This window comes from Helianthus annuus, chromosome 16, assembly GCF_002127325.2.
Source record: "Helianthus annuus cultivar XRQ/B chromosome 16, HanXRQr2.0-SUNRISE, whole genome shotgun sequence".
Classification (NCBI taxonomy): domain Eukaryota; kingdom Viridiplantae; phylum Streptophyta; class Magnoliopsida; order Asterales; family Asteraceae; genus Helianthus; species Helianthus annuus.
In genome coordinates, this window is record NC_035448.2 from 197,464,996 (window position 1) to 197,479,823 (window position 14,828).

The 14,828-nt window shown below is 38.6% G+C and overlaps 1 protein-coding gene and 1 long non-coding RNA gene across 2 annotated transcripts; one reads left to right on the plus strand and one right to left on the minus strand.

The window, feature by feature from the left end:
* Positions 1–681: 681 nt before the first annotated feature.
* On the plus strand, positions 682–4,783 carry LOC110915322 (probable DNA-3-methyladenine glycosylase 2). The gene is made up of 2 exons (XM_022159998.2): positions 682–1,874; positions 4,463–4,783. The coding sequence occupies exons 1-2, from the start codon at positions 808–810 to the stop codon at positions 4,482–4,484; spliced, it is 1,089 nt and encodes a 362-aa protein (XP_022015690.1). The 5' UTR covers positions 682–807; the 3' UTR covers positions 4,485–4,783.
* Positions 4,784–10,671: 5,888 nt separating this feature from the next.
* On the minus strand, positions 10,672–13,138 carry LOC110918012. The gene is made up of 3 exons (XR_002581016.1): positions 12,995–13,138; positions 12,369–12,453; positions 10,672–11,041 (listed from the first exon to the last, which is right to left on the minus strand). It is a non-coding gene; the product is annotated as an uncharacterized LOC110918012 (long non-coding RNA).
* Positions 13,139–14,828: the final 1,690 nt, after the last annotated feature.

Consider the following 14,828-nt stretch of genomic DNA (forward strand, 5'->3'; position numbering starts at 1 on the left):
TGGCACCACATTGGAAAGGTAAAACAGAAAGAAGATGAAACATGATTACATGAAAAACCGGTGGGTACCAATGAAGAAACACCATCTTCTTTCTTCCTCGTCTAATGGCCTAAGTATTAAATACATTTGATTTGGGTATGGTTCCCTACGTGCGACCCATGCTCAGCATTGTGTAAGCCGACACAAGATTTGAGACCATACCCTTCAGGTGTAAAATATTCGAACTCTATTCAATTTTTTTGGGGTCGAGTTGAAACCAGTTTAGGTCATAAATCAGTATTTAAAAGAAACAATTTTTGAGTCGGGTTGAATCTTGTTTAGATGACGAGAGATGTAACCGGCATACAAACTAGCGGTTTAAGTCGGGATGAAAAGAATTTGATAGTGTAAATCAGGTTAGGTTATGAAGTGGTTTGGAAATCCTCTCTATCGTAACATCTTAAACAGTGGCGGATCTAGAAAATCCGCCAAGCGGTAACGTTCTATAAAAAAGCGGTAACGAAATCGAAAAAACGTCAAATTTTTCCAAAATTTACACTAATTTTACACTACCGCCGGAGCGCCAAGCGGTAGCGGGCGCTCCCCCTTACATTGAAGTAGATCCGCCCCTGATCTTAACGCCATTGGATGATCAATTGATCATGTTAATGTCGGGTCAACCCGATTCACACCCCAAAATTTTTCCACCCGATGGCGATGCCTTTCTCTTTACCGCACGTGACTTTAAAACACCTACACACGTGACTGCATCCACACCATATCCAACGAACACTACCACCAAGCAGCAACGGTAACTCCTCCGTCCCTATGAACACAACCTCCACCATGGCCGCCGAAGATCCCACACCCAAACCCCCATCACCATCCCCATCCCCATCCCCAAACACCGATCTATCCCAAATCCCCTCAAAAATCCCAATTCGCCCCCAAAAAATCCGAAAGCTTTCCCCCACCACAACACCACCAGAACACCCCCAACCCCAACCCACCATCGCCGACGCCGACGCTTCCAAATCCATCATCCTCTCCACCCCCACCCCAAACCCCACCACCCCTAAACACCGCCGCAGAAACCCGTCACACTCCGCCACTCAAACCCCCCAAATCATCAAACCCTTATCTTCCTCCGGCGAGATCGCCGCCGCCCTCAACCACCTCCGCAACTCCGACCCACTTCTCTCTGCCCTCATCGCAACTCACCCTCCCCCCACTTTCGACACCCACCAACCCCCTTTCTTAGCCTTATCAAAATCCATTCTTTACCAACAATTAGCTTACAAAGCCGGCACGTCGATATACACGCGCTTTGTATCCCTATGCGGCGGCGAAAACGCCGTCGTACCGGAAACTGTTCTTTCTTTGAGTCCTCAACAGCTTAAGCAGATTGGGGTTTCTGGGCGGAAGTCAAGTTACCTTTTTGACCTTGCTAATAAGTTTAAAAATGGGATTTTGAGTGATGAAAGTATTGTGAAAATGGATGATAGGTCTTTGTTTACTATGTTGTCTATGGTGAAGGGGATTGGATCATGGAGTGTGCATATGTTTATGATATTTTCGTTGCATCGGCCGGATGTGTTGCCGGTTAGTGATTTGGGGGTGAGGAAGGGGGTGCAGGTTTTGTATTCGTTGAATGAGTTGCCGAGGCCGTCGCAGATGGAGCAGTTGTGTGCGAAGTGGCGGCCGTATAGGTCGGTTGGGGCGTGGTATATGTGGCGGTTTGTGGAAGGGAAGGGGGGCCAGGCGGCGGGTGGGTTGGAGAATGATGGGTTTGAAGGGCAGCAGCGTGTTGGGCAGACGGAACAGGGGCAGCAGCAGCAGCAGCAGCAGCATCAGTCGCAGCTTTTGGAACCGATTACGAATATTGGGAATCTCGGGTATGGTTTTCTAATTCGTTTCTTGTTAAGTAAGTAGAATATCTTGAAGTCTGAATGTCGTCAAATGTGAATATTAGAACTTTAAGTAGCATAAGTATATTTAAACATGTTTCTGTGCAAAACGGGTCTCTCATTGTCGTTGCAAACATCTCCATAGATTCATTCTTTCGAGTCAAATGCATACTACTCTGTGCAAGTGCTTTGTGCTATACTAGTTTCATTTCATACATTTCCTTCAGTAGAATATTTTACAGCCATACGTACTTTCTTTAGCAATTTAACAATATTTTTGTAATAATATTTAACAATATACTAATTAGTAATTACATGTTTATAATAATATTTTTGTATTTCAACAATATGCTCGTTTGTTGATCGTAGATTCATAAGCACAAATTCATCAATGGTGTTGAAGATGAGTAAATCATATTTGCTAACTAAACAAGATCTCGTGAATAGCAATGAGCAGTGAACTCATAAAGTGTTTATTTAGTAATTAGGTCTCGTTATTCGAATATGATCCAAACTAACTACAAATCAGATCTGAAACGGGGAGATTTCTCGGTAGCAGTAAGACGAGATCACATTCTCTCTACCGATCTTCTTTAACATCTTTTCTTTTTGATGATTTAGTGCCATGAAGAAGAAGAAGCCCAATATGTGTTTCCCTGCCATAAGTTTTTCCTCTAGTTTTATTCCCTCTAGGTTTATGCAAAAGTGAGTTTCTGAGCTGGAATTTGGTTGAACTCGTGCGTGCCCGCACGTCCTGTGGACACGAATGCAGCTCTGAAAACCCGGGCCCGCTATTTTTTGTGAGTTACCTTTTGTTTTCTGCTTATGCGCTGCGCCTCAGCATCGTTTTTGCGCCTCAGCACCGTTTTTCCAAAAAAAAAAAAAAAACAGTTTTGCGCCTAGGCGCGCGCTTTTTGCGCTTTTGGTAACATAGGGGTATGGAAGTAAGCTTGATTGCTGTAGTATCTAGCTACAACACGTACATACGGGTTGTGTTTTCTAATTCATTTTTTTGTTAAATTAGTAGAATATATCGAACTCTGAATATTGTCAAAAGTGATTATTCGATATCTTATTGTCATTGTCAAACTCATCCAAACACCCGGCCCCATGGACTTGAATCAAATGCATTCTAATCTGTGTAGGTATTTTACTGCCATACATACTTTCTTTCTTTAGCAGTTCATAGCTACTTAATAACATTCACTAGATCTTGAGTCTCGTTGATTTTGTGGAATTTTTAAATGGAAGCCCAAGGCGCATACATAGGCTTAGCCCGGCGCTTAAAAAGCAGGGCTTGTTCAGGACTAGTTTAAAGCTTTACTCAGGGGTTACAAACAATTTTTGGCTGAATGTTGGCCTGTTTTGCTTAAACCGCGCCCTTCAGGGTGCAACGCTCAGGCTGGGCTACTGTGACAACATGGAATATAGATATAACTTTTGGTATGTGTATCTGTGTATTGAATTAGTTATTATGTATGTAACTGTAATTACACAGTCAATATACAATACCTTTATGCCGTTCATGTGAGCCAAGCAGCTGCTCTCATAAACAACCCTAGTCGTTGGAAACCTTAGCTGCCTCCGCATGCGAGTTTTAAACCGTAGCATAAACAACCTGCTCTCCCAAGCTTCAGTCACCGGAAACCTTAGGCCACTTCTCACCATCATCGGCTCACATTCAACAAGGGGACATACATACATACGTAAGATCGCACAAAAACTGTTACCCACGACCGTTGTTTGAACTCATTGAAAAATCAACGTCCAATTGTCTTCATTATTGGTTGGCATTCCTACTGTCACTGTCTATTTCTCTCTGTCTTGGTCGGATAAAACCAACTCAGATCCGCTCACTCTGGACTTTCAAACATTAAAAACAGCTCCAAGAACCGTATGTGTCAAGACTTTAACAGCTCACAGGCTCACTTTTACCCTTTCTTCCATGCTTGAACAAAGCATATGGAAGTTGATTAATGATCAAATTGTGATATCTTTACAAAGTCGATGCCAACTCCTATTTATGGCCCAAGATACGTGCCGTTCCTTGTCCTTAGCTCACGTCTGCGTATTAGACTGACTAGCTACGTATGTAATTATAATTATTATAGTCTAGAAAGTATACATGTTTAATATCAAACTCTATATTAGTGAACCAAATATATAATATCTTTATCTTTTATCTTATCTATATTTAACATATCTTGATTTTTTAAAGCTTCTCTAGTTTTTGGCCGATTTACTAAATTCCTATTGCAGAATACACTCTATTCAATATTATTTATTTCGGGATTTGTTTGAGGCATGTTGCTGACTTATTCCACTAAAAGAAATCTCATATTTTACAATCTATATGTTCGTTATTTACTTGTTTAAATACGTTTAGACACCTTAATGAGCACACATCACGTCATAATGCCTTAAAATAAATATTTTTTTTATTAAGGAGTTGTTAATTTTGATCATGTAAATTACACTTTTGGGATTAGCTATCGGCTTAGTCGACACATTTAGTGCTACACGGTTTATACATAAACAATTACATAATATATTATTATTGATGCATTTGTTTTTAGGGCCTGCATATGGGGACAATGACGACTTGATGATTTGAACGCGTGCAAGAAGACTAGTAAGAAGAAAATGGAGTTATTGTGCTGAATTTGGTGTTGTAAATTGAATCATCACATACGAATGAGCTTCTTCTCAAGTTCTTCAGGTTAAGTACCTAAATAAACACGATTAATGTCATATTTTTATTCTGTAGTTTTAGTGTCTTGCATGTATATGGAGCTATGGACCATAAATGCTATGAATGAGGTACTTTTAATGAATGGAATGCAAAATAATTGTAACATAAAGTGTGAATTGTAAGAATGGTTATTGGAATTTGGATCGATCGTTGGTGATAAGACGGGCGGGCCAGGTAATCAAGTAAACTAGTTTGGGACAAAACGACTAACAGATTATAGAGCAAGGTCGAACACTTCGGGTTGGGCTAGCCCATAAACCCCTTTTTTTTTGTCTTTTATGTATGAATTTTGTTTATTATTAATCTATTAGATTTCATGGTTCCTGGACTGAACAGGACCGGTACCCGTACCCGTACCAATAATAGATTAGAGCTTATTTTCATGTCTCTTCCCCCCACTCCTTGTTACCTTCATTATAGTCAACTTATCGTTAGTTCTTTTTAGAGTTAATTACTGTTTTCGTCCCTGAGGTTTGTCAAAAATAACGGTTTCAGTCCATTAGTTTAAAAATTGCGATTTCAGTCCATTAGTTTCATTTTCGTAACCATTTCAGTCCACTAACTTAACTCCATCCATTTATTTTGTTAACTTTGAGTTAACTAACTAATTCAGGGACGGTTTGCGTCAGTTTTAGAAACACAGGGACTTAAGTGTAACCGTTTCGACCCGAACCGTTTCGAGCCGAACCGTTTCGACCCGTACCGTTTCGAAGCCGAACCGTTTCGAGCTGAACCGTTTCGAACCGAACCGTCTCGACCCGTACCGTTTCGAAGCCGAATCGTTTCAAGCCGTACCGTTTCGAACCAAACCGTGCCGTTTCGAACCGAACCGTTTCGAGCTGAACCGTTTCGAACCGAACCGTGCCGTATCGAACCGAACCGTTTCGAGTTGAACCGTATCGAACCGTACCGTTTCGACCCGAACTGTTTCGAAGCCGTACCGTTTCGGTTCAATACGGCACGGTTCGATACGGCACGGTTCGCGTCGAAACGGTACAGCTTGAAACGGTTCAGCTCGAAACGGTTCAGCTCGAAACGGTTCGGTTCGAAACGGTACGGCTTGAAACGGTTCGGCTTCGAAACGGTACGGGTCGAAACGGTTCGGTTCGAAACGGTTCAGCTCGAAACGGTTCGGCTTCGAAACGGTACGGGTCGAAACGGTTCGGCTCGAAACGGTACGGGTCGAAACGGTTCGCGTCGAAACGGTTCCGGTCGAAACGGTACGGACGGTTCAGCTCGAAACGGTTCAGCTCGAAACGGTTCAGCTCGAAACGGTTCAGCTCGAAGCGGTTTGGGTTCGAAACAGTTCGCGCCGAAACGGATTTTTTGGATTTTTTAGAATTTTTTAGAATTTTTATCATTTTTTAGAATTTTTATTATTTTTTAGAATTTTTTGGAATTTGTTTGGTTTTTTTTGAATTTTTTTGATTTTTTGGAATTTACTATTTTTTTTGTTTTAATGTTTTAGAGTTTACACTTAAGTCCCTGTGTTTTTAAAACTGACGCAAACCATCCCTGAATTAGTTAGTTAACTCAAAGTTAACAAAATAAATGGATGGAGTTAAGTTAGTGGACTGAAATGGTTACGAAAATGAAACTAATGGACTGAAATCGCAATTTTTAAACTAATGGACTGAAACCGTTATTTTTGACAAACCTCAGGGACGAAAACAGTAATTAACTCTTCTTTTTATCATAATGAACCATTATTATTTAGTTACCATAACTGACAAAATTTGGTTCTGGATGCTTATAAAGAATCAATAAAAACTAGTTATAAAAGAGAAAAACAGAAAAAGGCCAAAGGATGCAATTCCAATATCATAAAAACCTTTCCAATTTTGAATTTCTACATCAAATCTGAATGTATTATTCCAGCTTCTTTTATAAATAGGGCTGTAAACGAACCGAACGTTCAGCGAACAGTTCGTGAACCGTTCGGCGGGAAGTTCGTTTATGTTCATTCGTTTAATAAACGAACGAACATGAACAAGAAATTTCGTTCGATTAGTTAAATGAACGAACATGAACAGAGATCTCGTTCGTTCGATTGTGTTCGTGAACGTTCGGTAAGGTGTTCGTGAATATTCGTTGATTTGCGTTTGTTTATATTCGTATGTTTGTGTTTTAATTGAAGATTTTTGTACTTTCTTATATTTTATTTGTACTTTTTATATTATTAAATTTTTATTTATTTTATTTACCTAACAATTGAACTAGGAAACTCACTTTCACCTTGTTTATGCATCATTTCTCTTTCATTTCTCATTAATTACATCCACGAATACGATCGACCTCCGTTCCACAATAAGGGATTCAAGTTCGAGTGCTACTCTCTGAGCCATCTATCTTTATCCTTCGTCGAGTTCGCCAAATTTATTTGTGTTCGTGAACCGTTCGCGAACACGCTCATTTCCTTAATGAACGAACACGAACATAAAATCTCGTTCGGTAAGTGTTCATGAACCGTTCGTGAACACATTTATTTCCTTAACGAACGAACACGAACAAGGCCTTGTTCGTGTTCGTTCGGTTCTAGGGGTGGCAAAATGGGTGGGTTGGGTAGGTTTGGGTAATGGGTTAGGATGGGCATGGGTTAGAATGGGTTTGGGTTAAGATGGGTTTATTAAGAGATGGGTTAGAATGGGTTTAGGTCAAGATGGGTTTTTGTCAAAAAATTCAAAAAAATAAAAAAAAATAAAAAAAATTCAAAAAAAATCAAAAAATTCAAAAAAAATTCAAAAAAATTCAAAAAAATTAAAAAATTCAAAAAAAATTCAATTTGGGCACGAACAAGAGCTTGCATCTTAACAATAGATTGAATGCAACGCAGTGTTCCAGCAGCACAACAACGAACCAAATGCCCTCGTACAGCAGCTTGTAATATCACAATTTTCCTATACTTTATAAGTTCTCTCTGAGCCTAAACAATACATGCAACCGTAAATCCGTAATTAACAGATATTATCTGAATTAGGGGCTTAGGGCTTATTAGCTAGTAAAATATATTGGACGTAGAGGCCGCAAGGCGGTGATCAGGTGGATTAAGTAACCGCTTTTGGTTAAAAGTTAAAACATGACATTTTCAATACAGCTCGGATAGACAAGACCCACAAACACTTTTTGGCCAATTTTATGTTTGTTTTATAAATCATTAATGCATAAACTATGATTACAGAAATATTATTACAATAATAATCTAATTTTATATACAAAGATTTAGGAGGCTGTAAGACATGTACAAAAAACGATTCGAAAAAAAAAAAAACTGATCCGGTTTGAAAAAAAAAATCGGTTTTTGAACCCGAACCAGTTTGAAAAAATACCGGTTTGTTTACCACTCAAAAAACTGGTTCGGTTTATAAAAAGAAAAACCAATTTGTACACCTCCAGGCCTGTATGCATTAGTCTCGACTTTAGGCAATGTTTGACCTATATGAATAAAACACCGCCTACACATTTATACAAGTAAACGCGTGAAACTGCTATAGAAGTAAAAACATACCAAGTATTTCCTAACAGCAGACTGGATGACAGCGACGGATGATTCATCAAGATTGGAATCGAATTTATTGAAACGTTACCCTTATGCGGATTTTCTAGATCCGCCCCTGACCCCCCCCCCCCCCCCCCAAATATCACAAACACACACAACCACTTGTTTAAACATATAGGCATGACATCTCAAATCTAGTGGACTAGTAGTTGCAACTCAATTCTATAAAAGAGCTTAACAAACAAGCCATAATATATCATCAAAATAAAGTAATCATGTATTGACATCAGATTACTAGCAAGCACAGGTAAAACATAACAACTGACAACAAAAACATGTCAATCCAAACGTCACAACCGAGTAAGCAAATCATCAAACACTTGGTGGGCATGAAACCATACTTTCTAAACCATAGCAATTTCAACATTTTCACCATCAGAGAACTTCAATTAAAAGGCAACCCAAGTGCAATTTCTTAATTTAGTTACAAGAACTACAATCACACAATCAAGAAACGCAAATGGTTGTTGCAGAATTACCTGTAAACAGCTAAAAATGCGTGATGGCGAGGTTTGAAAGAAGGAAGGAAGACCGAGTCACGTGATGGCGAGGTTTGAAATCGACGAAGATGGTGATTTAGAGTTGAAATCGACGAAGATGGTGATTTAGAGTTGATTTAGAGTTGAATCCACGAAGAGGTTTGATTCGTTTCCATGAAGTCTGTGTGTTTTAGGTTGGATAGTGAAAAACCCATCCTGGCCCATGTTAGAATTTAGATGAGTATTTTAAAACCCATTCTAACCCATCTTGACTAAATTCTCAGCCCATTATGACTTAATTCATTTTTTAAAAAGACCCAAAATAACCCAAAATATCATGGTTGGGTTTTTGTTGCCACCCCTATTCGGTTCATTTACAGCCCTATTTATAAAGTTTCCACAAATGTGAATTTTTTTTTGAACGACCAACGAATCCTTTAAATGTGCTACTTGCGAAAATTACCACATTGGGATACACTCGTCTCCGAACCGGGGAAAACCCTCACCTAGGGCCTAAGCTCGTAAACACTCGCCCGAAGACACGACAGTGCGGTGAGGTAAAACCCACTCAGTTCAAGGATCGAACTAGCGATCTCCACTTATTCGCCTAGTCTCCCATCATCACCATGTGCCGCAGAAAATAATGCGGAGGGCAGGAATCGAACTTGGGTCCCTTAGAACACAAAGTCTCTCTCTTACCACAACACCACCACCTCATTGGCACAACTATAAAATTCTCTGTATAATTACATGCTCTACCAATGCACGTTGTTTCAAGACTGGTTTACTTATTTTTGGTAATTTTCGACATTTTAATCAGTATTTTAGACATATCATAACATACAGCTACTACCTTTTGATGTGTGCATAACATGATTTCTACTATATAAAGAATTAAAATGAAATTAACCTTAGCTTGAAATAATTTAAAAACCTGAAGTATACCAGGATTTTAAAAAAAAATACAAATGGAAGAAAAAATGATGTGAAGTGTTTCTTCCAAAGTGGTGTAGTGAGGTACAGTGTGTATTATAGGTGTGAGTGGGTTATTGGGGTGTTCAATCACTAGAAATATGCCACTACACAAAACTCTTCTATCTATCACCTTATTGACCAAATAAAGGCAAGGTGGAGACAGTGTAAATACAACTTTAATCTTTGATTGACTAATTTTACAAGCATTAACATTTAAATTAGTCTTCATTTATATTTTATTATCATCATCATACTCAGTAAATCTCATCAATAGCAAATTTAAGGTAGGATCTGAGGAGAGTAAGATGTAGACAGCCTTACCTCTACCCCGTAGGAATAGAGAGGCTGTTTCTAGTGAGACCCCCAGCTCGATAGTAGTTTTGCATCAAGTCTTGGACACAAGGCACATAACACTCAACAATCGGGACAAAGGCCGATTAACTTACACGAAATGACGACGACTAAAACTAAGCAAAATCTTAAAACAAAAACGTGAATATGTTTTCCACGTAACGTAAAACACACGTAAAGACAAACACGAACTTATACCACAACCCAACGTAAAATGTAGACGAACACAAATTTTTATCGACACGAACCACTTTCTTTCATCTCTACTACATTATCTCTGTTTGTTGCTTTTTTTTCCTTTTCATGCAGCCCCTCTCTTTTTTTTTTCTCTTGCTCATCTCCATCATTCCAGTTCACCGCCACTGTTTAACTTCTCCAACTGTTCACCTACACCTCACCATCCTCTCCCAATTTGTTTTCTCTCTCCCGTATGTGTACCACCCACCACCATTCCCTCCCCAATCTCCCTTTGCCTCTTTTTGTCATCCAACATCGTTGTAGATACATAACTGAACTACATGTTCGGCCATCGAACATTAAAATGATCCCCCTCACCAAGTAGGACATAATGAATGCCCGACCTCCATATAGGGTAGATATCGAAAGATGCGTCTAGACCAGATGACATGTAAGACCCAAATATGTTTAATCCTAAAAACGACGTTGCGGAAATACGAGCCTTAAAATTTCTTTCCTTATTAGTTATATTACTTACGTGAAGGTTCAATTACAACATGTCAAACATTTACATTTAATTAACATTTCAAAGCGTTACATAATTGAAACTATGTGATCAATCTTTCCGTACAATCCTTGCTTTTTGACATCGATCTATGCTCGATGGAGGAAAATCCGTGTGGTTCCTGTGAACATCATATACAACTTAACCGTTAGTCATTGACAACACCATGCAACATTATTCTATATAACTGAAAAATCGTATAGCATTCCACAATATAAACTTGAATTCATTCGGTTATCCTCCTAAATTCTTTTGTTCCAAGTTCGGCTACAACTCCTCATGAACCCGACGTTCTCATACCTGCATTACATTCCAATCTCAAGACACATTATTAGTAATCGTCAATACTCAAACGTATTGAAATCATATATACATACGTACACACATACATACTTCGTGCATACGTATATTCCCCCGTACATTCATATACACATGCATAGCTACATACATACATAAATACGTCTATACATACATACTTACATACGTACGTACATACAATTCTTGATTAACTTACACGCATTTGATCATCACACTCATATACAAAATTTCATAATGCTTAGACTTGGATTTAACCCAAAAACAACAAAGGAACAATCAAAATTGAGTTTGGGAGGTCCACTGTAATCCACGGTTGGTATACCGAAGCTTACGGTGCATAAAACAACCTAAATGACAAATTTCAGTATTCTAAACATGGGGAGGGCGTCGGCGACGCCTCGTAGTTTTTCATGTAACCAAAACACCCCGTAGGCAGTGTTTTAAGGCGTCGGCAAAATCCCACACCAGACATAGCGTCGGCGACGCCCACTCTATCCTTCATTTTTCTGCAGATTCGTTTAATTGTCTGTAAGCGCTAAAACTCGTGTAACTTTTAAATCGTTCACCCGTTTAACCTCCTGTTTCTTCCCACATGATCGTAATTTGATTTTCTATCATGCGAACTTGAAATCCAACATCCGGATTAAGGAAATTCTTAACTTATACGTTTTCGACTTAATATTCATTTTCTAGTTATTCGACGCGTTCATATCTTTATCAAACAACTCATTAGTTTATACTCAAAACTCACTTGAACATTTTAACTATAAAAGTTTTAGACTATCCAAAGTTCCGTGTACATGGGGTTTATGCACCCGATACCCGGTATACATTTAAACTCATTCATTTCGAATAATTATACGTAATTCCACTTTGTTAGTAAAATTTCCTTACACGAAATTTGTTTCCAATTAATCAAAACTCACAACCGAGTCTTTTGACCCTTAACCCGCGTCCCCATTTCTCGGTTAGCGCACTTATAAGAAATTCTACCCATTACCCGGTTATAATACCATCGTCATTACTTATGCAATCATTCCGTATTGAATAAATCCTTATTTTGACCCATTGGTCTACTTAGCGAAAACCTTTGCTTCTAAATAACCAAATCTCAATAGGCTTCGGTTATCATGCTTAAGTAACTAGCACATAACTTTGCTTAAATAAGCTAAGAAGTGATTCGGAAATCACTTACTTAATACTACTTTCTTGATATCATCATCAATAACACATTTCAACATAACTTCTAACAATTATCATACAATTAATCTCTTTTACTACTAAAGAGGGAGTTCGGGAGTTTACTTACCTCGTGCATCCGAGTCCGTGCATAGCTTCCGTGTTTACCTTTGACTCGTTGTCCTTCCATGTTTATGTCCATGTTGACATGACTCCTATCCGTACATGTCGTCACATTCATAACACAATTAGCATACATACATTCATAACTAAGCACTTTTCATACTTATAATACATGATCATCTTCATTACTACTTAATTAGCATTCCTTACAAGTGATAACACATACTAACCTATACTAGGCATTTCATCGAACACTTGGTGTGCATACTACTTTCCAAGCATAGTGTACAAGTAACTTGTGCACAATCATACCAAAATCTTATCAAGATCATCACATTCATCATTTTCACCTAATTCTCCTTTCAAAATCAGATTATATAACATAAATATTCAACAAGTAACTTCACATATCAAACTACAACTAGTATAACACATAATTCATCAACATTTTCATGGCATTATTACCTACAAGTGGGTTTACATAACAACATCAAATTAATCCGAATTTCATGCATAATTCAAGTCTCATATGATGAAATACACGAATTAATCAAGACCCACTTCCTTTCTCATCAAAACACGGATTAAGCAAGACCCACTTCCTTTCTCATCAAAACATAAAATTCAACTTACTTGGTGTGTAGAACACTTGGGTGATTAAGAATCTTGGTTCATACACGAATTTAAACTTGAATTCCTCTTTCAATTTGAAGATCTTTCATGAATTAGGGTTCGCACCCCTTTCCCTTTCCTCCTGATCGATTACACGCACCCACACCTAGTGTGTGTGTTGGGTTTTTGTTTTAATTAAATTCAAGTTCCCCTTTTTGGCAATCTTGGCCCTTCAAATTTGTTACTTGATCACAATTGCCACCCAACTCATTTCCTTACTTGTTTTGCTAGGCATTTAACTAGGTTTAATAACCTAGTTATTATATTTCATTTTATTAAATATGGTAACATACTAGCAAACTTAATAATTCGAGTTTTGGGGCGTTACATGACATCATCTAATGGCTAGGCGGCATGTTGGTTTCAAAAAGGAAACGAAATTAATGCTTACTTAAAGCTTAGAGATTAGGTTACAGTTGGCGGCAAAAGAGAATGGAATTGAAACAAAATTGAACTTGTTTTATTTTCTAATAAATGCACAAATAGTCCCTTAACAATGAGAGGTTAATAGATTAGGTAGAGTAACTTTGTTTAAGTTATATTTCCTCAAATAAACTAACTTTAATAACCTCGTTTACAAACGTCTTTGATACCTTTAACGAACCTAACTAAGTTTAATAGCTAGTTAATATTATTATTATGTTTTTATCATCATAGCAATATTAATTAACAAATTAATTAAACTAATAATTAAATAAGTAATCATATTTATAATATTTATAAACGAATTAAATTTGGGATAAAAATCGTTCAACGATTGTTTATTTCGCGAAAATTTCTGCTTGTTCAAGGTTAGGATTCGATTTTTTTTTTAAACGGGTCGGATTTTGAAACGGGTCGATTTTGCCGGATGTTACACCTCCCACCTGTAACTTGCATAAGGAAACAACACTGGACTGGGGGGAGTTGAAGGGGTATGGTCCCAAATCTTGCACCATACCTGGACGCGAGTGACTATAACCTGGTTCGTTGCCCCTACTGATAAGGATTCACCTGCGGACGTGCGGACACGCATGAACCCAGTATGTGTCCCAATCGGAGAATGAGATGACTAACGTTGTGTATGAAAATGAGTTTTCGTCACCACAAGGGATGCGGTATCCATCACGGTTACCGCACATAGCAATGCGGCTCAAAACCGCATCCTGTAGTCCCACAAGTGGCACTGCCATTTTGACTTCAGTAACAAGCAAGCAAGTGGCCTGTACGGGCACTGACAGCAGACAGACTGACAACCGCAGTAGGACGTGGCATCACCTCAGGAAGCGTCTGACGCTTCCGTGACCTGCACTTCTGACACATCTGCAAAAGGCTATGCGTTGCCGGTCTAGCCACTCAATTACCCTCCTTCGCTCTTCGGCTATAAATACCCATCCCAGACCAGGTTTTAGGTAACGCTAATCTGCTCTCTTTCTCACATACTACTCAAACACACACTTTGCTCTCAAGCAAATACTGATTCTCACGCCGAAGAGTGGTAACAAGGAGCACCCCCCCTCCCGGCCGTCCCATCCTCCTTGTTACGAGTCACGGTATGTTTCCTTGTGCAGAAGACATGTTAGAGGACGGCCCGACCATTGATCTCGGAAAGAAGGGATTAACCCTAAACTTCAGGTGACAGATATTTTTCGAAGAGCCATCCTTGTCCACAGTTTGAAGCCTTTGGTCAGAAACAGTGCGTTAGTGCCCCACCATTTAACTTGAGGGGGATGTTAGACTACCTTTAACTTATTTATTTAGTTTATGTATTCATCTTATAATTCTTTTATGTAAGATTAAATATTTTATTTATTTA

Excerpts from the sequence above, each read along its gene's own strand:
- LOC110915322 (XM_022159998.2), top strand. The coding sequence starts at position 808 with ATGAACACAACCTCCACCATGGCCGCCGAAGATCCCACACCCAAACCC. Across the intron at positions 1,875-4,462 it reads ACGAATATTGGGAATCTCGG|GGCCTGCATATGGGGACAAT; the intron begins GTATGGTTTTCT and ends ATTTGTTTTTAG.